The sequence below is a fragment of the Phragmites australis genome, chromosome 15 (assembly GCF_958298935.1).
Source record: "Phragmites australis chromosome 15, lpPhrAust1.1, whole genome shotgun sequence".
Classification (NCBI taxonomy): Eukaryota; Viridiplantae; Streptophyta; class Magnoliopsida; order Poales; family Poaceae; genus Phragmites; species Phragmites australis.
In genome coordinates, this window is record NC_084935.1 from 16,594,328 (window position 1) to 16,622,250 (window position 27,923).

At 43.3% G+C, this 27,923-nt stretch overlaps 2 protein-coding genes across 4 annotated transcripts; both read left to right on the plus strand.

Moving 5' to 3' along the window:
- Positions 1-68: 68 nt before the first annotated feature.
- Positions 69-20,851, plus strand: LOC133893097 (protein REDUCED CHLOROPLAST COVERAGE 1). 3 transcript variants are annotated; one of them, XM_062334061.1, is made up of 26 exons: positions 69-345; positions 1,872-1,974; positions 2,069-2,130; positions 3,161-3,253; positions 3,601-3,673; positions 4,145-4,516; positions 4,625-4,692; positions 4,802-4,933; positions 5,549-5,590; positions 6,032-6,556; positions 6,637-6,794; positions 6,893-7,451; positions 8,145-8,207; positions 8,294-8,395; positions 8,488-8,805; positions 8,892-8,984; positions 9,192-9,293; positions 9,375-9,479; positions 9,860-9,993; positions 10,927-11,110; positions 11,818-11,949; positions 16,494-16,606; positions 16,762-16,852; positions 17,584-19,963; positions 20,036-20,110; positions 20,547-20,851. In XM_062334061.1, exons 2-24 carry the CDS (start codon positions 1,914-1,916, stop codon positions 19,822-19,824), a joined length of 5,823 nt encoding a protein of 1,940 aa, XP_062190045.1. In that variant the 5' UTR covers positions 69-345; positions 1,872-1,913; the 3' UTR covers positions 19,825-19,963; positions 20,036-20,110; positions 20,547-20,851. The 3 variants fall into 3 exon arrangements, with proteins under 3 accessions (XP_062190045.1, XP_062190046.1, XP_062190047.1); XM_062334062.1 differs by having other exon boundaries at positions 20,047-20,110; XM_062334063.1 differs by having other exon boundaries at positions 1,872-1,947.
- A 4,777-nt stretch (positions 20,852-25,628) lies between these two features.
- LOC133893216 (membrane protein PM19L) lies at positions 25,629-26,760 on the plus strand. The gene is made up of 3 exons (XM_062334189.1): positions 25,629-25,930; positions 26,023-26,200; positions 26,296-26,760. Exons 1-3 carry the CDS (start codon positions 25,804-25,806, stop codon positions 26,498-26,500), a joined length of 510 nt encoding a protein of 169 aa, XP_062190173.1. The 5' UTR covers positions 25,629-25,803; the 3' UTR covers positions 26,501-26,760.
- Positions 26,761-27,923: the final 1,163 nt, after the last annotated feature.

Sequence of the window (27,923 nt, forward strand, 5' to 3'; positions counted from 1 at the left end):
CCCGAGAGAGGAGTGAGGCAGAAGCGGCCGTTGAGGACCTTATCTTAAACCTCCACCATTCCACCCTTATCAACCCCTCGCCCCTTGGCTCTCGTTCCCTCCTTCCCACTATTCCTCCCGAGCTCCCCTTCCCTGTTCTATCCTTTCGCTCTCCTTCTCCTATCTTCTCTCTTATCCCGATAATGGCAAGCTCCAGCAGCACTGCCTCTGCCTAGCTGCATCTCTATACACGTTCGCTATCGCCCCCTCGCCTCGGTATCGGTGCTTGCAGAAACACACATACTTCTGGTGGTTGTCCTACCAAGTGTGTGTTCTGGGCAGCAGCAGCTGGGTGGCAGCCCATTGGTAAATTCTTGGAGCTCCTATTGTTTCTTTGGTTTCTATCCCTTGTATGTTCGGCCATTTAGCCATTTGCGAGGCTGTTTTTGTACTGCGAGCGCTCAATTTCGGTGTGTTCGAGGTTATTCAGGAGAATACTGGACGTGTTTTAGTTTTGTGCTGGGCTTTCTCTTATGACGCTGCTGTTTTCGCTTTGTTTGCCTCTGTTGGTTCTTTGGTTGGTAATTCGTACGCGCAGGAGATGTGCCCTGCGCGTGACTGGTTTTGCAGCCTGAATATGGGGCAGTCACGCACTGCTGTCCTGCTCTCTCTGTGAATTGTTAACTTGCAGTCTGTTCTCGTGTCCATTACTTCACTGGCTCTCCATCTCTTCTCGTTCTGCATACGTTGAACATTTGAGTACTCTTGTTACCTGCTACGGTTATTTAGAATTGTGATTTTTGAGCATTTCTGCTTGCAAATTTATCCCGTCGAATCCGTTCTTGTTCTTTCTGAACTATCTTGTACTACTAAATTTGGTACCTGCAACCTGAACTAGATTTATTTGGTCCACTGGTTCTGCTGCTCCATAATCCTTATCCCTTTGCAGTTGGCCAGAGCATAACTACTTCTTGAATTCTTTTGCCTTGTATTAATCATGTAATACACCTCTCAAAAAAGTCATGTTATACATTTTGTGCACACAAGCCTCCCTTTTTGATAGATATGAAAGTAAAAATATTACATGAATTCATCTTGTTTTGGGATGTTGGTACAAAAATTGTTGCTTGCAATTCTTTCTTGCTCCATCAGTTTCCCCTTTTTTTCTGGTCAATATTCGTGCCGTGGGCCGAACAGATGCATGAAAACACGACGAGTATTTCTCTTTCACGTGTCACTGTTTATGTACATGCACACATGTCATGGACAGCTCCCTAAGTTGTCCTCACTGTACTTTTCTGGAACTGGTCTTGTAACTGTTTCTTCTTCACACGCTCTTCTTCAACTCAAACATGTGCTACACACATGCTTCTTCTTTTTTTTGGAGGATTACACACATGTTTCTTCTTCTAAGCAGCTGTGTACAAAATAGCTGGTTTTTGCTGTTGTCATGGGCTAATGGCACATTAGTCATTAGGATCGCCTTTTGTTGGCAATCATATCATCCTACCATAATGATCCCATCATACTAGGACAGAAGGGAGAAAAGCATGTGTCTTTCTGTTGATTTATTGGTCGGTCATGATGGTTGTTAAGCACGGAATTGAAAGATAGAAAGGTTGTATTTTTTTAAATCCGTTCTGAAATACTGAAGATAGAAAGGTGGTGTTTTTAATCTTTGCTCAACAGCTGAAGATAGAAAGGTTCTGACGCGTTTCACTTTAGCCAAGTGAAGTAATCCAATCTTGCTGCACGCCACACAGAAGAGCTGCACTTGTTTAAATCCAAGTGCCTAACACCCATTCTACTTCGACTAAAAACAGAAAAATAATCTTTCTATTGTGTTGAAACTTGGGAGCAATTTATATTTTTGTTCTGTATCTATTGTGCAGTTGGGCTGTTTGTCCTGAGCTTGCTTGCCGTTCGGCCCTTGCATGGCGCCCAAGAGCAAGCGCGGGAAGGCCAAAGGTGAGAAGAAAAAGAAAGATGAGAAAGGTTATTCTTTGATCTTCCCTAGTTCTTATTAGAAATAACCGGGTAGGTATGATTGTTTGCGCTTTTAAGTTTAAATTATTCTTGTGATTTCTAGTTCTCCCTGTGGCCATTGATATCACCGTGAACCTCCCGGACCAGTCTCATGTCATTCTCAAGGTTTGATTTCTCTCCATTGTAGTTGTTCTCGTGTGAATTTTCTCATCTATTCTCACTGAAATATACATGAATTCTCATTGAAATGTACACAAAAAAATTGAAACACTGGAACGAACTTCTATGTACTGTGAGGCTCAGTTCATTTGTATTTGGTTTCCTGTCAAGTTTCAAATGCTATAACTTCATACCACATTTATATGCTTATGAATAAAGATTCAGGTTATTCAGCCAGTACACTTGATTTGATTTCTCCCGAGAGAGCAACAATGGTTCTACAAAAATAATTTGATGCATATACTAAACCATACCACTTAAAATAATTTTTCCTTAACCCTTTGTTGATGAAAGAACCAGTCTTTCACGAACAAGATACGTTGAGAAGCAGCTTGTTGAGCTGTTTATGCTTACGGAAGACAATGAGAGGAAAGGAACACCCAGAGTGGTTGTAAAAATCGGCCTGGGTGCACTATGTGTCCTTAGGTTAATATTTATATTGATTTTCACGACGTACGGTTACTGACGTACCCCTAACAGGCAGTGAAGATACATGCTATGGCATATACAATTGAGACACATGGTCAGTATATTAATACATTGCCTAGACGGGAGGCCAAAATATCAACTATTGTGATGATATCACATTGCAATAGCGGTCACTGTGACGGTGAGTGGTCACGATGTCTGGTTGGTCACCGACTACGGTACTGATTTTGTTCGGTGTGTCAGACGACCACCACTTGCATCGGTGTGTCAGATGATCACCACTTGCATCGATGTTAAATACAAGTTATATCAAGATAGACATCGCATGACCTGTGGGCCCGATCCTACGGACCTTACTGGTCCCTTGCCCCTCCCCCCCCCTCCTCAAGGGGTCTGCAGCCTCCGATCTCTGAGGATCCGGAGGACACCAAAAGCTTGGGCTTCTGGGGTCGGAGGTCCTTAATAGCGATCCCAACACCCTTCTCTTCATCATTGTACATCAAATTCAATTTTGCTCAATTTTGGCTTGTCCTATCCACTTGTCCAGGGAATTTCGACGGACAGGATCATCGATGTGAGGCGGCTACTGTGCGTCAACACTGCCACATGTGCCATCACAAACTACTCGTTCACACATGAGGTATGTTTCATTAACTTCTGATAATTGATCTTATAGCTAGGAGTCAAAGTCTGTTGAAGGGTCCATCACAAATGATTTTATTTCGTAAGTTTGTGAAGAATGTCTTTTGGCTCAAATCGACTAAAAATTGCTAGATAGAATTCCCTATACTTTGATTCTTCGCAAGAAATATGTGTTAAATTAAGTGCCTGTAAAATGTGTCAGTTGGAGTATTTCTATTTCCCTGAGCATGAACAAGTCCTAGCCTCCTCTGCCTACGCAAATAACGCATCTTGGTATTTTCAGAATGCTGATGAATGCATATTCAGAACTGTATTTCAATTCATTTCATTTTGTTTTTGTTTCAGACGCGCGACGGTCCATTGAAGGATGCTGCTGATATTGCGACACTGAAGCCGTGCACGCTCACCCTGGTGGATGGTAAAACCATGATACCCTCTGCTGAGTATATTTTAACTACAAGTCAAAATATTTGTGGAAACATCATCGAGCGGCATTAAGTAATTTGAAAAATGCATTCTTTAGCAAGAGTACACGGCCGCCACGAAATTTACAAGTTTTTTCTTCAATGCAGCAAAATATTTGAATTAGAATCCAAAATTCCTTGTAGTCTTCTCTCCGGTCCTATACTCTTCCTACCGAAAACAAAACCATCATCTCAACACCCGTAAAATTTGCATAAACTTTTGGAAAACATGAAATGGTTCTCAATTTTTTAGAGAAAAGTCCATCCTCTAGGCAGCGAAAGAAACCTTGGTTTGAAAGGAAATAGAATTATCATAAATCCACTTGGGATCATGAACAAGACAGATCAGTAAATCAAGATCTAAGTGTTACATTTTTCTTTTGAAAAAAATTCTCGATATGCCGCTAAAAATGATAAAACCGCAGAGGAGTACAACGAGGAGAGAGCGGTGGAACACGTGCGGCGGCTGCTGGACATCGTCGCCTGCACCACGTCCTTCGGGCCGCCGCCGCCGCCTCCACCCCCACTGTCCCCCAAGGACGGCGATGCCGCCAAGGAACTCTCGAACTCCAGCTCCAGCTCCAAGGCTGCCGCTTCCGCTTCCTCGGGCGGGCGTCGCACGGCCTCGCCGCCGCCGGCTGCCGGGGCCGCGAAGGATTCATCGGCAGCAAAGGAGGCAGCGGCCAAGGAGTCCACGGCTTCGGCGGAGCTGGAGGCCGAGATGAGCGGCGCGTGCCCACGCCTCGGCGCCTTCTACGAGTTCTTCTCGCTCGCCAACCTCACGCCGCCCCTCCACTGTAAGTGACAGCCTCTCTTTATCTGCAATCCCTGGCACACATTGAGTTCTTGGACCAGCTAGCACAGAAGATATGTTTGCATTCATCCACACCCTTGATTAATTTCAGTTATAAAGCGAGTGTCGCAGCCTCGACAGGAGGAGCAGCCTTCGGATGACCATCTATTCTTTCTCGAGGTAAAATGGATCAATGATGGGGTTTTCATTGGCCTCGTTGGGATAAAATCCTCTGATATTTGCCATGTATGTGCTGGCCCTATTTAGAGAATCGTTTTCTGGTTTACAGGCAAAGCTTTGTAGTGGGAAATTCGTTGTTGTTGAAGCTCGAAGAAAGGGATTCTTCAGTTTGGGGAAGCAGCGAGTCTTGTGCCAGAACCTTATCGATCTTCTGAGGCATCTTAGTAGAGCATTCGATAATGTCCGTCTATCTCACTCAACTTCCAGCTTTTTGGTTACGATTTATATTATAGGGTGATAGTAGCAGAGTTATATATTAATCTTAAATGCCGATGGTATTTGACCTTGTTATTTGGTATCCCCACTTAGACTTGGAACCATTGAAGAGCATTACAATTTAAAGGATAGTTAAATCGTAATCCCAGTACAATTTCAGGGATCTCCTTCAATTTGCATTATCATGACTGTGCACATCTGTGTATGAACAGTACCCACCTTTCTAAAGTATTGAAAATCATTTGTCTGGCAGCAACTATAGGCTTATTCATGATAAAAACTTCATTATGTCACCAATTACAAGCAATCTTTATAGGACAAATGCTATTTTAACAGTAGCACGGACATATTGCTGCAGAATGTAAATTTCCACATTAGCACATCTTTTATGAGTTTGTGAAGACAAACCTTGGAACGAAATCAGAAAGAGTTTTTTCAGGTTAAAACCTACAATCTACTGTGATGTCGAATCACAGGAAATTATAAGTTGCAAGATGTTCCATCACACTTCTTGTTGCTACATTACTTCATCACCTGTAACTGTGAGCTCAATTCTTTTTGTTGCTTGGATATGTTTTAGGTTTATGAAGATCTTATGAAGGCATTTTTGGAACGAAACAAGGTCTGTTACCTCATTCTGGTTATTTGTTTCATACATAATTTTTGTTGAATTTGATGGAAACTATTTCACACTATGTTGTACTAGGTCATATATTAGAATATCTATTGGTTAATCTGAAACAGAGCTAAATGAGTTTTAGTGCACATGTACTTCAAGTAGCAAATAATAATTTTGAATGTGTTCTGGCCTTCTGGGAATACCTTACCTACTTGTATAGATATGTTCATGTAGCTTCATAACCTGTTCTTTCATATTGGTCACACTATAATGCTGTTCTGCTTTTGGAGTAGCACTTCAGTTCAGCACTAAAGTCTTGCAACATCGTTGCTTCATTTTGTCTAATCATGTTTTCTATTATGCAAGTAGCATCTCTTTTGGATTAACTTTTCTCCTATTCCAATGCTACGTCCTCACCTAGTTGGTGTTGCTGATACATTGCAGTTTGGAAATTTTCCTTATGGTTTTCGTGCAAACACATGGCTTGTTCCTCCAATTGCTGCTCAGTCGCCATCAATGTTTCCTCCTCTTCCTGCCGAGGATGAAACTTGGGGAGGCAGTGGAGGTGGTTGGGGAAGGGATGGCAAAAGTAATATGTTGCCATGGGCAGATGAATTCCTCTATCTCACATCCATGCCTTGCAAAACTGCTGAGGAGAGGGAACTCCGAGACAGGAGAGCATTCCTACTTCACAGCCTCTTTGTAGATGTTGCCATCTTTAGGGCTATTGCAGCAGTAAGGCATGTAATGAAGAGTACAGAGGTATCAGCATCAACCAAGATAGATGAAGTTCTGTATTCTGAGACAGTAGGAAATTTTAGCATCACTGTCACAAGAGATTCTTCAGATGCAAGCTGCAAGGTGGACACTAAGATTGATGGAAGCCGAGCCACAGGAATGGACTCTAAGAATCTCGCGGAGAGGAACCTTTTGAAAGGGATAACTGCAGATGAAAACACGGCTGCCCATGTATGAGTTCTAAATTAAGGTGATCCTGTTCATATTCTGCACAAATTGTAGTAATTCTTAATTTTGTCATGAATTTGCAGGATGTTGACAGTTTGGGCATTATCAACCTTAGATACTGTGGGTATGTTGCAGTAGCAAAGGTTAACAATATTGACAAAACTAAAGTGGATTCTTCTATCAAGCCTATAAATATCGCAGATCAACCTGAAGGGGGGGCACATGCATTAAACATAAACAGGTTAATAACAATGCTTTTGTGTTATCCTTCTAGGTCTTATTTCTATAGCTTCACCCTATATTTATCTTTTGGTGATGAACTTCTGCTCATTCTATTAGTTTGAGGATGCTCCTTAATGAAGCCAATTCAACTGGAGAGAAAAAGATATCAAACCTTTCACAAAATCATAGGCAGGAAGAACTAACTGCGGCACAAACTTTTGTTGAGAAATTGTTAAAAGAAAGCCTTGAAAAGCTTGAGGAAGAGGAAACTGAGAAACAATCATTTATGAGATGGGAACTTGGTGCCTGCTGGGTTCAGCATTTGCAGGATCAGAAAAATTCTGATAAGGATAAAAAACAAGGTAGTGAGAAGGAAAAGAAGAAAACAGTGGACAAAGCTCTGAAAGAGACAAAGGTTGAAGGGCTAGGGAAGCCTCTCAAAGCTCTTAAGAACTCGAAAAATGCTGTTGATACTGCTGAGAAGGGATCCTCATTGGGGGCCAAAATCTTGTCTGAAGGAACAAGCTCTGCAGAAAGCCAGAAAGACAGGGCATCAGATGTTGAATTACCTCAAGGAGAATCTAGCGCTTCTGAGAACGAAAGGCTGCTGAAGGATTTATTACTGGATGCTGCCTTTACAAGGTTGAAAGAATCAGAAACTGGGCTCCACCAGAAGGTATAGATGCATCACATTTCATGAGGACTGAAAACTCAAATGAGCTATCTTTTGCTTCGTATTTTGTAGATTCTATCCTCTGAAATGCTGATAAAAGATAAAACTTCATTTCCATTGTGATGTGTATATATGGGAGTCATACATGTCATATATATAGCTGGTAACATTAGGTTGCACTGTTGCACATGATATGTTGTTGGTTAATAGGAAGGTAATCAGGCTGAGCTGTGGAGGGGTTAAGAAAATGATTCTTTTCTGGCCCAGAACATGAAATTCTTGGACTCTGACTAAGCAACCTCAAATATCCAAGAATATTTCTCTTTTCTTGATTTTGTCGATACAGTTCTTAATTGTACCCCAAAAAAATGATATGTTCAAATATACACTGGTTAGTTATCTGACAACACACTTGCACTAGAAGCCCTCATAAGTACTATTCTTTTTTATCTAAAAAAGTACTATTCTTTTTTTCTGTAATTCATTTTCCTTGTGCTTCAATCTTCTTCTCAGCTCTTTTTATCTTGTAAGTTGAAACTATTTTTGCTTTGAAGGAAAGATAAATTACTTTTCATCATGTACTGTGTTTTTCTCGATTTGGCAGTTAATGGTATTTCAACTGTTCCTGGTTACCAAGCACTCATTGTATCATAATCCTGCATGAAGACTGTAGACTAACCTGTTTTTGTTCCACAGTCACCACCTGAGTTGATCGAGATGGCTCTAAAGTACTACGATGAAGTTGCACTTCCTAAGCTGGTATGCATGAATATATGAAGATAATGAGTGATGTATACATTTCCATATGCATATGTTTTGAGTTACTAATCAAAGAAAATATTTAGGTTGCTGATTTTGGTTCTCTGGAACTTTCACCTGTCGACGGTAGGACATTGACAGATTTCATGCATACCAGAGGCCTACAGATGCGCTCTCTTGGACGAGTTGTAAGTTTCTAATGATGTTTACATTTGAACAGAATTGATGCCATTTCTTTCAAATTACTTTGCATATGCTGATCTGGTAATCATCTGTTTAGGTCAAGCTTTCAGAGAAGCTTTCACATGTTCAGTCCCTATGTGTGCATGAGATGATAGTGAGAGCATTCAAGCATATTGTCCGCTCTGTTATTGCTGCTATTTCAGACATGCGACAATTAGCACTAAAAATAGCCGCAGCGCTGAACTTACTGCTTGGTGTTCCTGAATCTGAGGTATCTGGAAGTTCTCCTAATGTGCATCCCCTAGTATGGAGATGGCTGGTAGTTTTCTTGAAAAAGAGATATGAATTTGAGCTCACAGAGAAACATTATCATGATGTGAGAAAATATGCTATCCTGAGAGGACTATGCCATAAGGTAAAAGTTATTATTTTTGTCTTTGTTCAAAAGAAACCTCATCCCAATTTTGTGTAATTTGAATTGAGAATAATCATTGCTTTTAGGTGGGCATTGAATTGGCACCCCGAGATTTCGTTATGGATTCTGCTTTCCCATTCCATAAGCAGGACATTATTAGCCTGGTACCTGTACATAAGGTAAAGTTTACAAGCAAAGATTATTATTTTTCTGAAATTCATTTGGCTCATCATATGTAATCAGATAATTGTTCCTGTGATGGCGTGAATATCGGTGATTACCATCAGTAATTACAAGTTTTTTTTTATTTTATATTGATTGAAACTTTGTTAGACACACTAGAATGTGACATAAACACAGCTAACATTGTTTTCCATAATATGCAGCAAGTTGCATGCTCGTCTGCAGATGGAAGGCAACTGCTAGAATCCTCTAAAACTGCCCTTGACAAGGGAAAACTTGAAGATGCTGTTAATTATGGGACCAAGGTATCTTTCCAAAATCATGTCTAAATGTCGCAATTTTGTACATAATTTTTAATAGGTTTATAATTTTCCATATAAATGCAGGCTCTCTCTAAGCTCATAACCGTGTGCGGTCCCTATCACCGAATGACAGCTGGAGCTTATAGTCTGCTAGCTGTTGTTTTGTACCATACTGGTGATTTTAATCAGGTATATTTTTATTTAGTCGGATATCAGATCATTTGGTAAAGTGCTAAGCATTTTCAGACTTCTGGATGCCTACTAAGCATGGTTTCAAAACACTACGATTATACTATGCTTAGGCAACATATTAAAGGATTACATCAATCGTAGAAGTGTAGAACTAAAGGAATATGCAAGGAATCACACAGTAACTTTTCTGGAAAACACAGAAATATTGTATTTTTTAAGGAGAAATTATGTCAGAGTGCGTCAGGAGGGACAAAGTGGTCAGCAATACGACGCCTGAAAGAAATTCAAATGAGCATGTGATGACTAATGAACTGATGATTAAATGTTGATGTAGTTTTTTATTCTAGCTTTTAATATGTACAATAAAAAAACTGCAGGCTACTATTTATCAGCAAAAGGCCCTAGACATCAATGAGAGGGAACTTGGACTTGACCACCCTGATACAATGAAGAGTTATGGAGACCTTGCTGTGTTCTACTACCGTCTACAACATACAGAATTGGCTCTAAAGTAAGCTGTATTTGTAGAATTCTTTTGTTTTATGTTTCATGTAGCTCATCTATAGTTTCAGAATGGTTCAGAACCACAGTAGTCTTAGCTAAGTTAATAATGTATCTACTCACTATCTTCAAGATCTAGATTGATCTTAGAGTTTTCTATCTAGTTTAATGCTATAGCATGTTGATGATGTTTGACAAAAGACAAAATGAAACATTCTTGTTATTGCTATCAAGCATGCATTGATTTGTTTCTGTTACTATCTTCTAGCTTTTCTGTTCACAAACTTGTCATGCCGAATGTGCATATTTGGTTTTCTCTCTTTACGCTATAATTGTTTGAGTCAAAGTAAATCTGATTTTTAAGATGATAATTGCAAGAGGGAGATGCTATCTTTAAGTTGCAGCACAATTTATACATGTTATTAGCCATGGAATAACATGTGAAACATGAATATGTTCAATAATTTGACCATGAAATGGAGTACTGATGGATTATAGATGTTAATTGAATTCTTAGATGGTGATTCCTTTCCAAATATTTTTTTTTAATCCACGAACATATGTAGTTTTTTATGTGTTTGGGAAAGTTTGGAAAGGACAAAGAAAAGTGTCATCTTTTTCTTCTACCACAAAATTTGTCTTGTTACATCGCTGTTTGTCCCCCTTTTATTAGTTTGGTCATGACAATAATCACAATCCTTAAGCTTTTATATATGTGCAATTAAAAGATGTTAATTCCTATTGTTTTTTATGCTCTTGTTTATTAAGGGTATCACTTGTGATCTCCTTAAATGTTGAATTGATTTGAAAATCTAAAGACCTTTCAAAACAGAAGTTGATTGTACCTGTTGTTTGTTTGATAGTCTTTGTAGAATGTACAATTCTGATGGTTTAAATTAATTGCCACATTATCTGCAAAGTATTAACTATTGGTGTAAATTAGGTATGTCAAGCGTGCGTTATATCTTCTGCATCTTACGTGCGGGCCGTCTCATCCAAATACAGCTGCTACATATATCAATGTAGCCATGATGGAAGAAGGCTTGGGCAATGTGCATGTAGCTCTCAGATACTTGCACAAAGCTTTAAAATGCAACCAGAAATTACTTGGGCCTGATCATATCCAGGTAATATTGTTTTCTTTTGTTTTTGAAACTTAGACTGGGATTTTTTTCTTTCTTTCAAGGGCATGTTCTCTATACTTGGTGATAATTAAAAGTATCCTTAAAAATAGTTATCCTGTTGGATGGGAAATACTTAAATTTTTTTAAAAATAATAAAAATAAAAAACTCGACCACGGGGAGAAGACTTCCCCCTGGCTTCATCATAAAGGAGGGAAGCACCGAACCCTGGCTGGCCAGGAAACTCGCTGAAACCAGTTCTCAGGAAGGTAACCACTTTTTGTGAGCACCTAGATTTGAGCCCGGGTGGCGGCTTCTCAACTCGAGGCAGTATCCTTTTTTTCCAAAAATAGTTATCCTGTTGGATGGGAAATACTTAAATTTTGATTTGTTACCTGAAGGAGTTATGTTCATTGCTAGGGATTTTGATAGCTTTTGACTACTGCATGGTGGTAGCCTGGTAGAAGCTAGTTGCACTTCCACATTGTTATTCGCAAGAAGTTATGTTAGCTGGATTAAAGTCTGGTATTATGCAAGCTAAAAAGTGGGCTTGCAGTTCCACAGTGTTGATTTTCTTGTTGCCTATATTTTGACATTTCAGCCATCATAATTCATCAATTTGCATGATTAGCTATTAATTTTCAGTTGATGTACTATTTTTTTTTTTTGAGGGAAATTTTCAGTTGATGTAGTGATCTTCTGTTATCTGTAGACTGCTGCAAGCTACCACGCTATAGCCATTGCTCTCTCGTTGATGGAAGCTTATTCCTTGAGTGTTCAGCATGAGCAAACAACGTTGCAAATCCTTCGTGCAAAGCTTGGACCAGATGACCTACGGACTCAGGTATCCTTTTATGAAATAACAATGTTGACATGCACAAAAAGTACTGCCTCTAAATAGATGTCATTTTAGAATGCATGTAGTCAAAATTGAAAAAGTATGGAGATGGAGGAATTCTCGGCTTGTTTATTCCCATATTGCCGGCTAGCTTATATAGATGTACAAAGAGCTAAACTAGGTAAGAGATGAACTATACAAGGCAATGGATCGATCTCTCTAAACTAGGAAACTACAGCGATACTTTTTATACATACAAAAACCCTAATAGGGTTGGTGGCGGCTGAGGTTGACATGGCCAGCATAGGCTTGTCGGTTGGGCCTGATTTGCCAGATATGAAATTGGATGCTTCACGGATGTTGAAACTTGGAGTTTCACAGATGTTGAAACTGGATTGGAACACCGTGGTTGGAAGTCCTTTGATGAAGATGTCTACATACTGAAGAGTCTTGGGGACATGTAGAACACGGACATCCCCCAGGGGCACCCGCTCGCGAACGAAGTGCAGGTCGATCTCCACATGTTACACGTCCGTTGATGCTGGGCTGGGTTGGTGGGGAGATATACTACATTGACGTTGTTGCAATAGACGACGGTGGCCTTGGTCAAAGGGCGACGAATCTCAATGGCGAGTTGGTGTAGCCAGCAAGCTTAGGCGATGGCGTTGGCGAAAGCTCGGAACTCAGTCTTAGCACTAGACTGGGAGACGTTGTTTTGGCGGTTGGAGGACCATGAGATCAAGTTGTCGCCGAGGAAGACGCAATAGCCCGAGGTAGACTTGCGAGTGTTGGGACAGTCAACCCAGTCTCTGTCGGAGTAGACGACATGATCGTGGGAGGATCTGTGGGAGAGCTGCAAACCGCAGGATGCACTTGATCAGCAAGAAGTGTTGTTCTCGTGGATTGTTCATGTGGAGACAGACTTGCTGAACAACATGTGTGATGTCGGGGCGAGTGAAGGTGAGGTACTGGAGAGCACCTGCAAGGTTATGGTACAAGGTTGGGTTGGAGACCAGGGCATTTGCTGCAGTGGCTAGCTTGGATCGTGCTTCAATCGGCGTGGCACACGGGTTGTATGTAGACATGTTGGTTCATTGAAGAATTTCTGTGGCGTATTTCTCCTGAGAGAAAAGTGCCGCGGGAGTCCCGACGCACTGAGATGCCGAGGAAGTAGTGGAGGTCGCTCAAGCCGGTCATCTTGAATTTGTTGCGAAGGGTGGTGATGATTTGTTGAAGCAATGCCATGTTTGAAGCTGTAAGGATGATGTCGTCGATGTACAACAGGAGGTAGGTGATGTTGGTCGTGCTGTGGTAGACGAAGAGGGGGAGCTCGTCTTGCAGCCGCAGAAGCCAATGGAGACCGCGAAAATCTGGAAGCAGCTGTACCACACGCGAGGAGCCTGCTTCAGACCGTAGAGCGATCTGTTGAGCCGGTAGACGTGGTTTGGTTTGTCAGTGTTGACGAGGCTGGAGGGTTGCTGGCAGAAGACCATCTCCTCAAGCTTGCTGTTGAGGAAGGCATTCTTGACGTTGAGCTGGTGGATGGGCCAGTTGTTGCAGATGGCGAGGGAGAGTACCACGCGAATGGTGGTAGGCTTGATGATGGGACTGAAGGTTTTGTTGTAATCGATGCCAGGCTGCTATGAGAAGCCACGTAGAACCCAGTGGGCCTTGTAGCGAGCAAGGATGCCGTCGAAGTTGTACTTGTGGCGGAATATCCATTTGCCGAAGATGATGTTGGCGCATGGCGTTGGAAGAACTAGATCCCATTTGTTGTTGGCGGTGAGGGCGATGAACTCGTCGATCATTGCAGCCCGCCAATTGTGATCGTTGAGGGCGTTGTGATATGTTTTCAGCATAGGAGATACGACGACGACGGAGACGGTGAGATCAACGCCTTTGATCTGGTGATCATAGGGTGGCTGGCCTAGGGCACTGTCGAGGTGGTAGATTGGGATGCTGCAATGATGTCGAAATTGTCTGATGTCATGTCGACCGTTGCGCTTGGCTGGGCTGGCTACTCCATGTCGGTGGTAGCCCGTGACCTGCGGGTGTAGACGAGGAGGGGTGGCGTGGCTGCTGCGACTGTGCCGGTCGGTCTGATGGCTGTCGTGGCACCGGGTGGCGAAGAGGCGGCCGCCGCTGCATCGGGCGGAGAGGAGGCGGACGTCGCTGCGCCAGGTGTCGAGCCAGCCGCCAGCGCGCTAAGCTGGAGGGGCGCAGCAGCGGCAGGTGCAGCCGGACTGGGCATGCAAGTGGTAGGCAGGGTGGGATTGCCGTAGGCCATTGCGCGTGGTCGGCGCGTGTAGGCGAGGGGCGAGGTTGGATCGGGGTGGCGGAGCTGAGTTGGGAGAGCTGGCAGTTCAGCCATGTCGTGGTGCTAGGGAGGCCGCCCACCGTCGCGTTGGAGCCGGGAGGCGCTGCGATGGGCAGTAGCACTGCTGCGTTGGAGCAGTCATCGATCGCCACGGCGCGCCGGCGACTGTAGACCCGGAGGGATCCCGCACCAGCTTTGGGTGGTAGCATTGCTGCTGCTGCGTCGGTCAGACCACGAGTGGGCCCGGCTAGTGTGTGGATGGGCACTAAACCTCTTGCTGCAAAATCATTTGCTGCATTGAACATGTTATATGTGCTAGACGAGGCTTGCATTGGTGAAGCGAATGGAAAAGTGGCTTCGTCAAAAACCACATGGCGAGATATAATGACTCGATTTGTGGTCAGAACGAGGCAGCGGTAGCCTTTATGATTCTCCGGGTAACCAAAAAAGACACAGGCAACAGAGTGGGGCTAATTTGTTTGTCATGGTGGCGGAGAGGTTAGGATAACAGAGGGAACCGAAGACGCGAAGATGATTATATGTGTGTGGACGACTGAAGGGTGCTTGGTATGGTGTAGAGGATGGAAGAGCTTTTGTGGGTCATCTGTTTAGGAGGTAGGTGACGGTGTGGAGTGCCTCGACGCAGTAGGGAGGAGGCATGGAGGCTTGGAAGAGCAGTGAGCAAAGTACGTCATTGATAGTGCGAATGACGCGTTTTGCTTTTCCGTTTTGTTGGGATGTGTAAGGACACGAGATGTGCAGATGGATGGCACAGGTGAGGAAGGAGCGTGTGGCATGATTGTCGAACTCTCGGCTGTTGTCACCTTAGATGTTTTGTATTGTGCTGTGGAATTGGTTAGTAACATAAGCATAAAAATTGCGTATGGTATGCAGAGTATCGGATTTAAGCTTGAGAGGAAAAGTCCAGCAATAATGCTTAACATCATCAAGCATTACTGGGTAGTATTTGTAACGAGAAATGCTGGGTATAGGGGATGTCCACAGATCACAATGAAGAAGCTCAAAAGGTTTATTGGTGCGAGAAACTGAAGTAGCAAATGGGAGGTGAACATGAAGTCCGAGTTGACATGCATGATAGATAGATGGTGTTATTTGTGGCGATAGCGTTGCTAGCGCGGAGTCTGGAGAGGGGCTGGTTGCGGACATGACCCAATTGTTGGTGCCAAGTAATGGTAGACGGTGTGATGAAGGCGTGATGTTGACGAACAGGTGGCGCAAAGAACGGGTACAGGTCGCCGGAGAATCATGTTCTTGGTGCGGAGATCCTTCACAGAGATGCCAAAAGGGTCAAAATCGGAGCTTTTTATAGGTCGGGGAGGCGGATCCTGAGTTGGATTATGGTTTGGTGCCGGCAGGATTTGCGTGGGGTATTCCTTCAATCGAGCTCCGATTTCGTTCGTGATTGGTCTCCTTCCCTTCCTCTCGTTTGGGGTTTCCTTCTATGCGGTCATCGAGTGGTCCTTTTCCTTCGGAGGTACGAAAACAATTGGATTTTTGGATCGGCTACAGAGGGAGAAAAAGGAAGGAGGCAGGAGGTAGGCGATCGTGCTGATGGGCGGGCTTGGCGCAAGAGATTGAGACAGAGGGAGAGGGGCGGGAGTGCGGCATGGGCCAGGGACACAGCTACAACCTAGGGACGGGGTGCGCGTGGGAGGCGGGCCAGGGCGACTCGAGTCGGGAGGGAGCGGGGAGGTGGAGCAGGCCGTGCGTGGCTGGGCTTGAGGGAGAGGGAAAAGGATGGGGTTGGGCGAGGGAGAAGGAAAAGGGGTCCAGGGGGTTTCTATTTTTCTTTTCTTTTCTTTTTCTCATTTCCATACATTTCTTTTTCTATTTTCTTTGCAATTTGTTTAATCCATTTATTTGGTTTATGCTAAAGAGCATTTAGGGACATTATTCAATGTTTTTCTTTAGAAATTTTTAGCTCACAAATTTGGGCTGTGACAAGAATAGAAGTTCCACTATTAATTATATTTAGAGACGCATTCAAAAGTCTAAACAAAAGCTACCCGGAGTGAGTTACTTATTACTATAAAGATTCAATCATTACCCAAAGATGTACATTGGAGAGTGCCCATTGTCCAAGATGACATCTGTTTAGTTAAATTCTATTTTTGGCCTTTAACAGTGCCTCTATTTTTTGTGAAGAAAGAAATATTCCCTCCTTCGTGACATAGATGGCCATTCTTAACATTTTATCCTTTTCTTAATGCAGGATGCTGCTGCCTGGCTTGAATACTTTGAGTCAAAAGTAATTGAGCAACAAGAGGCTGCACGGAATGGAACTCGGAAACCTGATGCATCAATAGCTAGTAAAGGACACCTAAGGTGAAACCTTAATTGAATACTTCTCATTGCCTGACCATAACACTTCAATTCTCCATTGAGCTAGTACTAAAAGAAACTGGGTTCACTGATATTTCGATGCCTAATTTTTAGATGGATATTTAGATGCTGTTCTGACTTTTATTTTGCACTTCCAGTGTATCTGATCTTCTTGATTACATAAATCCTGACCAAGAGAACAAAGGAAGAGATTCTGAATCTGGCAAAAGGAGATACTCAAGCATAAAGGTTGGTTACCAATCTTTCTTTGTCTGACCTTGTTTTTATATAGGATAATTATGCCTTTGCTGATGAATTTTTTTGAATAAAAATAGAGTGAGTTCTCAGATGCAAGGTGATCATCATATTGTAATAAGTAACTTAAATGTTAACTTAGCAGTTAGATGTAGTGCATATCTTGAAACTCGAGTTAACCAGAAACACCAAAACCTCTGGATATCTTCTTAATAGCGTAACAAATTGGACATGTTCACAATCAAGTCAAGTTCAATATTGTTATCAGTACCGACAGACCACAAAAATACTAATTTTCCATTTGTATGAGATTTTTACCAGTAGTCATTTGTTCAACACTGTTAATGATATGGCTTGGCCTTGTGGACAACAGTTAATTATATGTTTTTCGATTTCTTAGGGAACTTTTATTGTGATAACTGCCAAGTGAAAATCCATGGTTAGCATAACTCTTATCAAATTGGGTACTCAAGATCACTAAAATTTCCTTGCTATTAGATAATCTTGTTCAGACATTTTTTTAAAGCATTGCTGTGCATGTATAGTTTTTTGTTAGTATCGATCGATGACCATATAATTTACTTCCTGCTTAGCACCATGTTTTCCTTTTTCGCATTAGCAATTTTGCATTACACTCTTCCATTACAACATTAATCAAACATGCTTTTAGTTTTTGGATATTCCTCCACTTTAGAATTTTATTCACTCCATACTCGTCCTGTCAGGTTTTATCACACTCAAATGAAAGTTCAAATGGAACGAGTCCTGAGATATCTCCAAGAGATTCTACTCCCATTATAAATGAGGAACAGCAAGTTAAAGAACTGTCAAAAGATGACGGCGTTGATCTTATTTCTGAAGCCGAGGTTAAACAGAGTCCTAAGTCGTTTGAGCATCCAGCAGCTTCTGAGCTACCACTAGAGATAGCTGAGGTGCACATTAATTTACCTAAGGAAGTTCTTCAAGAGGAAACTGTAGAACCTGAAGATGGTTGGCAATCTGTTCAAAGACCTAAATCAGCTGGAGGTCCAGGAAAACAGGTAAAACATTACCGTCCTACAACTAGAAAGGTGTACAACCCTAATAGTCATGATCCAACATATACTTCTCAGTACAAGGCAAGGAATTCCTATTCGAATAATCGGTATTATTTCTTAAGGAAGAGAACTGTCGTACCTACAACGTACACAGATCCTCAACAGCATGTGAAAGTCCAGACATCGGGTGCCAGGTTTGGTCGTAAGATTTACAAGGCTGTGACCTATCGGGTTAAGCCTGGGACTGCATCCTCAGAGGTGGAAGGTACTTCTAAGAGTACAGAGCAGATGAGTGGTAAAGCAGAATCCCAGATAACATACTCACAAGTACAAAATCCTACCTCTATAGATCAGAAAGAAAGTGAGCCACATGGAACTTTGGTTGCTAGTATTGGAAATGCTCCATCATACAAAGATGTTGCATTAGCACGTCCTGGAACAATTGCCAAAACTCAGATACAGAAATCTAGAGATGATGTAATGCACAGCCAACCATCACTTGGTCAAATCATTGCACAAGAAATGAAGGATTCTTTGGTTGACTTACTTAAAGTGGAACAGAGATCTGTGTCTGGGAATACTGACAATTCCAAAGTAACCAATGTGAAAGGAGAAATTCAGCGGTCAGAAGAAACAAAATTCTCCAAAAGAGAACTGGAGATTGAAAATCTTGGCAAAGATGGCTTACAAGATATGCCATTATCAAAGGCTGAGGAATCTATAACTGAAAGTGAGCCTGCAAAAAGTAAAGAAGATGCCAATGTGTTCAGTACCACAAATCAAGAACCATCAAGTAGTGGCAATGATGGTGCAGCCATTGAGTTTTCAGGGTCTACTGGATCTGTAAAAGCTGAACAGAGTGGGAAGTCTGACAAGGAATTTTTTGAAGAAGCTCTGCCCAGCAGTATAGAACCTATTGCAGTTTCAGCATCTACAACAGACACAGGGAGTCTTGGAGGTGTTGGAAGTGAGAAGTCAAAGCCTAACTTGCTGCTAAGTAATATTGATTTGAGAGAGATGCCTAATAAGAAGCTATCTGCTGCTGCGCCACCATTTAATCCATCTCCACCGGCTGTACTTAGTCCCCTTGCTGGAAAAGTTGGCCTCCCACCACCAGGTGCCATTCCAGGTGTAGCGCCTTGGCCTGTGAATGTATCCCTGCATCCTGGACATTCAACTATGGTGCCAAGTGGTCCTCCGCTGTGCATGTCGCCTCATCATTTGTATCCTCCTGCTCCTCGATCTCCTAATCTCCTGCATCCTATGCCATTTATTTATCCACCATATAGTCAACCACAGGTAGTCCCAAGCACCACATATCCCATGAACACAAATATTTTTCGGCCTAACCATTATGGATGGCAACCCTATATGAACCCAGCGGCATCAGAATTTGTGCCAGTGTCAGCATGGTCAAGCAGCCATACAGTTGACTTCATCCCCACCCCACATGTTGTTGACCCTATTTCTCAGTCTTTAGCAGATAAACATATTCAATCTGATGCAGCTGTTGTTAGTATAGGACTCTCGCTGGACAGTAATACTGTAGCAGCCAAGGAGGAGATGGAGGCACCTGCAGTGGTAGGAAGTGGCAATTTTATCAGCAACAAACATGATGATCAGGATAAACAATTAAAGGATGCAGCTAGAATTGAATTGAATCCTGACATCCAAGGAGACAGCACACATTATATTGGTGTAGCGAACCATTCGCGAAGCAACATGAAGAATGAAGATGAAGGTAGTTTCAGGATATACGTAAAAGGGAAAAGCCGGCGGAAACAAACTCTGAGAATCCCAATAAGTTTGCTTAACAAGACATACGGGTCACGCTCTTTCAAGCTTGCCTATAACAAAGTAGTCAGAGAGAATGACATCTTCAGGCCTTCAAGCGTGTCCTTTGCTGATGTTGTTTCAGCTGGCAACTAGGCAATACAAATTCTGCCAAAGCATCTAATATTGACATTAGTACCCAATAGAGAATTTTGCTGGATCTTCAATTGAAAATGCACTGAAATGTGATAAATTTCTTATTTGGAAGGCAGAATGATGCTCCTAAATGTTCCAGGTAGTGAATTTTATTCATAAACTTTTCTTTCTCTATCCATTATATTTCATTCATTGATATGCTAGCTACCAGTATTTTTGCAGATCTGAAGTTCAAACACCCAAACTACTTAGAAAGGATAAATGCATTATTTTCTTTTCAAATAAGGTATGGTTTTTTGTCAGCAACCCTGTTAGTTCTTACGTGTTTAACTTGTATGTATCCTGTGGACGGATCAGTTCCAATTGCAATTCTAGATATCTATCTATTCTTCAAATCAGCACGTATAAATATTAGTGTTGTTTGAATACCTTTGGGTTTCGAGATATAACTTTGACGACTACTTTTTATAATTTCATGCTAATATATTGAATAAAGTTTACTTTTGCGAAAGCATTTCTAAAGACAAATGTAGTAATACATTTTTCATATAACTAATATTGATCGATTTAAACATATCACTGGCGAGGGCACCGATTCTATGGAATCAAAAAAGAAAAAAATAATGGCTCATCTTATCCTGCAATTTATTTGCATTCTGCTCCTTATTGTTTTTTGGTTATTTGTTCATACATTGTGTTAACTACTTACACAAATTACACAGGTGTCGACAATCCTGTGTAGAGTCCAGAAGACATTCAGAGAACTTTGTGAGATCTGGAACTAATAGAAGATGCAAGTATTACAAACAATACTAGTCTGTGTAGACAGGCGGATTTTTCTTCAATTTTGATAGACTAAGAAAAGAGATTTCTCTTCCTTTTTTTGGGCTAAATTTTGGGCCAGCACTTAGAGGTTTTTATTTTTGTTGCTTCACTCCATCCAATAATTGTCTCGCACTTTTTTTTTGTAAGAAACTAACACTATTCTTTTTAATAGAACAATAATAAGAATAATCGCATTTGTGAAGCTGCTTGTTTATGTATGTGTTTTTCCTCAAAACAAGAGGCATTTTGATATGATTGATCCATAGAATTTGAGTTTTAAGACTTGTTACCGTTGTTGTGATGTGCTGAGACGATATTGAATCTTGTTAGTCAGAGGAATATTACTAATTGTAGTATGGTTATTTCGGCAGATTCCGTACTCCAATGCAATACCAGTATGTTTCAATTTAATTGGTTTTTTTCTTTTTTTGCGAGGATGATTGGTATTTCTTTGTTGATTGGTTAGTTCCTACTTCGCACGTTGAACGCCAGTCTGGTTGTGTGTAAAAGACAGTCCTACATAAGTTGGTACTGCCTTTGTATTTTGCTCATCATGTGGTTTGATGTCCAATAACCATGCACGGGCCTATTCGTCAAGCTTTAAGCCAAAAACATTGGAAGCAAAATCTGTAGTCAAATTTTGACGATTTCTTTCTCAATAATCTTTGGCCCGAGGATGAGCGTACACTTTTTTGGTTATACACCCCGAGATGAGAGGTGCATGAACGCAAACCGAGCCAGAAACCAGAACTTGACCATTTCTCCTACTTGTCAATGAACGCAAACCAATCTATGATTAGACAAAAATAGAGAAAATCTTATCTGAGGATAATCATGAAAAACTCTAATACGTAGCCGATCTATAGATTACTGATACGACTAAACTATGGGTTGCATAAAGATTACATCATCTCTCAAGGGTGGCACGATAAAAGCTGTGGAAGTGGCAACTCAAGAATGGCACCGGCCTAATACCATGTAAAAGGATGGATATACTACTATGAGATTATTTATTTTGAGTTTTGTGAACTGTTTATATAGAACATATAATGGTTTGAATCTCAACCAATGTACAGATAAGATGAAAACTAATTCTATCCTATTCTAATAATCTGATTCTTTGGGATTCTTACCGTATGCTATACCACAAAGTAGCAGACAGGAAGCTTTCCCGGCGACCACAGCTCCTTTTCCGCCATGATTTGCTGCGCTAATGTCAAGGGCATCAAATCGGACATGTAAAACACTCCATTGTTGCGTTGCTCCAAATTGACCGAGCGACCAAGCTGACGAAGGAATCAAAATACTCGTCACTTCGTAAGGGCTCATCCTGGCTCCGCATGAGGCTTTAAGGTCTAACTCTCCGGAGCAGAAGGAACCATAAAACACAACCGATAAAAAAGTTTCAAGGGTTTCGTGTTCTTGAGCACACAGTGCGCAGTAGCAAGACAACTTGACAAAATACGGAGAAAAAAAAGGAGAAATGGTCATCAAATAAGTATACGAGCAGGACCTGAACTAATGCAACTCCCATCTCTGGCTCCAACGAAGAAACCTGCAAGAACAAAGAAGGCCCGCAACTATCCGCGATCATACACTGTATGCCGGGGAAAATATGTAGTAGAAACTAAGGACTAGGTGGAAACGTGGGAACCACTTTAAAAAAAATGCTTAGAAGTTTACTAACTTGTGAACCATTTAAAAAACATGCCTATAAGTTTTAGGAAATCCAAAAAAACATGTCACCGTGTTCACGAGTTCGTTAAGAACACATCCGTGTCACATTCCTCTTTTGAGGCCATCCATATCTTGGCTACGGATTACAAGACTCCAACATCACACGTATCCTATGATGTTGCTAAAATTTGTCACCATGTGACATCCCCCATCTAGGCTATTCATAGCTAAACCGTTAGCTACGGATTACAAGATTGTAACATGACATGCATCCTTTGATGTTGCTAAGCAATGTCACCGTGTGACATTCCTCCCATCTAGACCATCCATATCTAGATCATTGTCTATGCATTACAAGACTCCAACAGCCCCCAGACTTAATTGATCGTTCTTGTTTTTTTTTTGTTTGGTAAAACTACCTGGCGGGAAAAATATTTCTCTGTCCTTTTTTGGCGCCAAATAAAGCAGAGCCAGCACCGATCGTCTCGACCGCGCTCACGCCGTCGTGGCCTCGTTCTTGATCATCTGGTCAACGCCAAGACACGTCGCAGCCCTGCCTAGTCACCACCATTTGTCTTGACACTGTCATGCGCACGCCGCCGCAGAGTCTTGCGATCTTCACTAGGACTGACCCCCTGAACCACCAGAAGTTTCATGATATGAAAATCAGATCGGAGACTATTGGCTTGTCCTGTACTAATGGAGAATGAAAGCACTACGAGGACTGATGATGCGCTTGATTCACTTCTCCAATAAACTCATGTGCCCATCACCGCTTCTAGTTAAGAGTGGAAACGAGCCGAGTCGAGCCAGGCTAGTTTGGCTCGGTTAGATGACCGAGCTAAAAAATGGGTTTGGCTCAGACTCGTTGCTGGTTTTAGACGGCTTGGCTGGCTTGTGAGCCAAGTCAAAACAACACAGAGGAGAGGTGCCATGGGGGCGGTGGCATCGGGCAAAGAGGCCATTGGCTTGCGACGGTGCCGGCTAGGCGGCAGCCAAGGGTAGAGAGGAGCTGAGCAGGTGGCAGCCAAGGGTAAGGAGGCGTTGCCGTTGGACGGGCGGCCATAGGCGGAGATGCGAATGGGCGGGAGGTGCCTGGTGGAGACGCGGGGGGCGGTGGCCACAGGCGGGCGGCAGCACTGGGCATGCGAGATGTGTGCGAGTGGCCACGGGCAGAGACACGCACAGGCAGCAACGCTAGGCGGAGATGTGCAGGGGGGCTGAGAGGCGTCGAGCAGGTGGCGGCTAAGGGTAGAGAGGCTTTGCCGTTGGGCAGGCAGCCACAGGAGGAGACGCAAATGGGCGGGCGGTTCCTGGTGGAGACTTAGGAGTAGTGGACATAGGTGGGCGGCGACGTTGGGCATGCGAGATGTGTGCGGACGGCCACGGGTAGAGACATGCATGGGCAGGCAGCGCTATGCAGAGATGCGAGGGGGTGGGGGCGATGGCCATGGGAAGGCAACGCCAGACAGAGACGCGTTGGGTGGGTGACAACCACAGGCGAAGAGGTGTCGCATTGGGCGGGCGGCCACAGGCCACGCATGGAGACGCGGTGGGCAATGGGCTAGGGTGGCTTGGCTGTTCGGCTGGGTTGGTGAGCGAGCCAACAAGACTCTCGCGAGCTAGCTCAAGCTCGACTTATTTTTGACGCCAAGCTAGGGAGGCGGCTCAAGCTTGGCTTGTTTGTCTTCCGAGCCGAGCCTTTTCGAACCCGAGCTGGCTCGTGAGCCTTCAGCTTTATTTCCAATCCTACTTCTAGTAGGTAAGCAAAGTGCAGAACATTTTTAGTCTAATTCATGTATGAAGCTATTTGCGAAAAACAGAAGTATGATCAGGTTACTTTAAAAAAAACCGAACCAAACACTATATAAGGTTAGGGACTGTTGGGAGTATTGTAACTTGTAGCCAATGATTTAGATGCGGATGGGCTGGATGTGGGGAATGTCACACGATGACATTGCTCAGCAAGTAGGGGCGGAGACAGGGGGCGGCCCCCTATGCATGTGTAGTCCCCCTAATACATCTGTTAGCAGCATTAAAATCGTATTTGTTCTCTTTAAGAAAATAAATTACTAATCCAACACATATAGCCAATCAATGCACTGATGCTATTTTGCACTATACATGTATGCAAACTTTGGTTGTCTACTAGTTGACATATACGCTCGATTTCTAACCCATGCCATTATACTATTTCTTAACAATAACTCTATTGCGGAATTAACTTGCTATTAACGGTGGTAGAACCAACACAAACCTCATATTTTCTAGCCGAGCAACACATTGCTAAAGAACTTAAAAGCTCACTGGTATATAAACTCGTTTTATATATTATATATGCTCAAGTATTATGTCTTTTTTAACACAAATTTACTACCTATGACTATTGTGAATGCATGTAATGAAGTATTCTTTTTCTTGTCAAACTTTACAAGTTTAAAACGTTTTTCCTTATTATTATGATTTGTATTCTATTACTCTACTCTTTATTGATCCGAGCTTTAGTTATTTTCATTTATAGAGATTTTTTTACCAATTTTTATGATAGATTCATATTAAACTATCAAAGGCAGTATCGGAATATTGAATGGATATATATCATCCCTCCATTATTAAAAGATCATACATTTACTAATATGGATGAATTTGTTTATAAATAAGAACAAATTTATTTTAAGCTGATCATGCAAAATAGATTTATCTTAACTCCTATATTTTACTTTTCTAAAGTCAACTCAAACTTTTCTCTTCAGCCCCTTACAGTCCTTATAATTCTGGCTCCGCCACTGTTAGGAATGTCGTAGGATACGAGTTCTTTCAAGCGACCTCTTGCAAAATTCTGATTTCGTGACGGTCGTTTCCGTAATCTTTTACATACTCCTACGGAGTACCCAGCTACTCAACCTTGGAGGACATGGATGGTGAAGAGCATGAGCCGACGACCTCCAACGATGCACGTTCACGAGTAGAATAGAATACTGCAGGCCAGAAGCCGGTGGAGCCTCTAGAACCATCTGGTTCACAGGATTGGTCAGCACGAGCGGTGGCGCCGCGACCACGCGTGTGCGCCATCCCGTACGTGTCCCGCCCCCACCCCACCTGCGCGCGCGCCCGGCGCCGCTTGGACCCGCTGCGCTGGCGGAGCGCCCCCACGCGTCGCCACCTTCCCGTCCCCCGCGCATGCAAATCGAACGCGGCCTGACCTCCTCGCCGTACTGCCGCTTCCGTCCGTTGGCTCTCTCACCCTCACCTGCGCCTTTTCGCCAACGGATGGATAAGCCTTTGCCGGCTGGTTGCTCCCCTTCCCCAGCGCCTTTAAAAATAGAGCTGCTACGGTTTACTAGAGCTAGCTCGAGTGCGCCCTGCTCCTTGCCCCTCTCCATTGCTGTGCAAGCTTAGGCTCGCTCTAGATCTCCGGTAGGCACTGAGGTGCAGAGGGTTTCCTGTGACATCCGCAGTAAAGCGAAGGCTCCAACAATGGCCGGGGTTGGGAGGAACATGGTGGCGCCGCTGCTGGTGCTCAACCTCATCATGTACCTCGTCGTCATCGGCTTCGCCAGCTGGAACCTCAACCACTTCATCAACGGACAGACAAACTACCCGGGTACGTACTTACGCACGCACGTGTCGTTCGTCTTCGTTTCCGGATGGACAAGGTACTGAAGTTATGGGTGTATATATGTATGGCGCGTTCAGGTGTGGCTGGCAACGGCGCGACGTTCTACTTCCTGATGTTCGCCATCCTTGCCGGCGTGGTCGGCGCCGCGTCCAAGCTCGCCGGCGTGCACCACGTCCGCTCGTGGCGCCATGACACTGGCGCCACTAACGCCGCGTCCTCGCTCATCGCCTGGGCCATCACCGCGCTTGCCTTCGGGTCCGTCTCCGTCGCCGCGTCTATCTGAGCGACATAGCTCTCAAAGTGGCATTCGTTGGTTCCATTTAGCTGACCATTATAGGATTTGGCTGCAGGCTGGCGTGCAAGGAGATCCACATCGGAGGGCACCGGGGTTGGAGGCTGCGGGTGCTGGAGGCGTTCATCATCATCCTCGCCTTCACGCAGCTCCTCTACGTGCTCATGCTCCATGCCGGCATCTTCGGTGGCAGCAGCGGCTACAGGGATCATGACTACGGTGTCGGTGGCGCCGCCGGTGAGCCCAAGGGCCCCAGGGTCTAAATCCTGGTCCGCCCTTGTGCAAAGGGTTAGATATATCGTGCTGCAACAATAACGTAATACTACTTATGAAGGGTTGTGTTGTGTGCTGATGTGTGTATATGTACCATGTCGATCGTGTTCTCATGCATGTTTCTACTCCTAGTTGAGTCAAACCTTGGCCTGTACGGCTGTACATGTTCGTAGTGTCAAATGTAATTTGAATGCGTCAGTTTCCGCCTGGCGGTGACATGCATTGAGATGAAATCATCGTGTGGTGTTGGCTCACATGTCGTTCATGTATGTGCAACACTATGTATGTATGCTTTTTGTACTTGTTTTCGGATTGCGCATGATCGTATCTTCTCAGTTGTGCTGCATGTTCGACGCGTGGCACATACGAGTGCTCTGGCATGAGAATGAATGCAGCTGAGTCGACGTGGCGTCCAGAATATGTGAAGTTTCTTTTGTGCCGCTAATTGATCCTTTTTACGCCCCAAAACATTGCGACACTCATCATTCTTATACTCTACGCACAGGCAGTCGGTTTCTTGCACGACCAGTTTGTCGATCCAGTATCTCGTAATCCGACAGCACATGCCACATGGTCGGGACGAGCTGTCCTGATTCACATCCCGTGCAATCGCGCCTGATGCCTACGTAAGGCACCTGTTCTCTCGATCAACAGATGACCGTCAGCGTTAAGCTAGCTTCCTACACATCCTGGCATCTTGCCTTTGGGCGCTCCAAACCTAGGGACGAAAAGAAAATGCTACAGATTAATTATACTCGATTTGCAATGAATTCGACACAGCTCAAGTTGGTTTGTGACCGCCCGGCTCGTGCACTAAACAAAGCTGAAAGCTGAGCTCGCGACCTAGTAGAGAGGTTGCAATCTGTATGAACGCGATTGCGTGAATAGACGTTTTGATAATTTTTTTACTGCTTAACAAACATACTCTCTAACTAACCACTTGCACATAAATGTAAATGGAAACATAGCAATACGTAAATAGCCAACATCAACATTTTCCAATAGATCATCCATATCATCGTCCCACACTTATAACTTTATGACCGATGCGGATGAAAAAAAGCATGCTTATGATCAAGAACGTGGCAATTCGAATTATTTTTACACCCTGCAGGGGTACTCCTTTACCTACACGACTTGAGGACCATACGGCTCACGTGCTCACACAGGCCCACGCAAGGGGTAGTCGAGTCAACCTTTCCAATAAGCTTTAACCATTTACTCATGCGCCAATAGGTGCGGGGATCATCCAGAACTACTCCCAGAGTAAACTGGATACCCTTACAAGCCCGCCCGCTCATACCATCGACTCGCACGCTAAAAGGCCATAGCTACAAAGGTATTCAGCTTGTCGTTCTCACAATGCGACATGTAGTAAGTACAAAAAGCGTTAAAGCCAACGGCACCAACAGA

Bases quoted from the DNA above. Each gene is read 5' to 3' on its own strand.
- LOC133893216 (XM_062334189.1), top strand. From the start codon at position 25,804: ATGGCCGGGGTTGGGAGGAACATGGTGGCGCCGCTGCTGGTGCTCAAC. The intron at 25,931-26,022 runs GTACGTACTTAC...TGGCGCGTTCAG, and splicing joins CGGACAGACAAACTACCCGG to GTGTGGCTGGCAACGGCGCG. The intron at 26,201-26,295 runs GTCCGTCTCCGT...ATTTGGCTGCAG, and splicing joins ATCACCGCGCTTGCCTTCGG to GCTGGCGTGCAAGGAGATCC.
- LOC133893097 (XM_062334061.1), top strand. From the start codon at position 1,914: ATGGCGCCCAAGAGCAAGCGCGGGAAGGCCAAAGGTGAGAAGAAAAAG. The intron at 6,557-6,636 runs GTATGAGTTCTA...ATGAATTTGCAG, and splicing joins ATGAAAACACGGCTGCCCAT to GATGTTGACAGTTTGGGCAT. The intron at 11,111-11,817 runs GTAATATTGTTT...TGTTATCTGTAG, and splicing joins TTGGGCCTGATCATATCCAG to ACTGCTGCAAGCTACCACGC.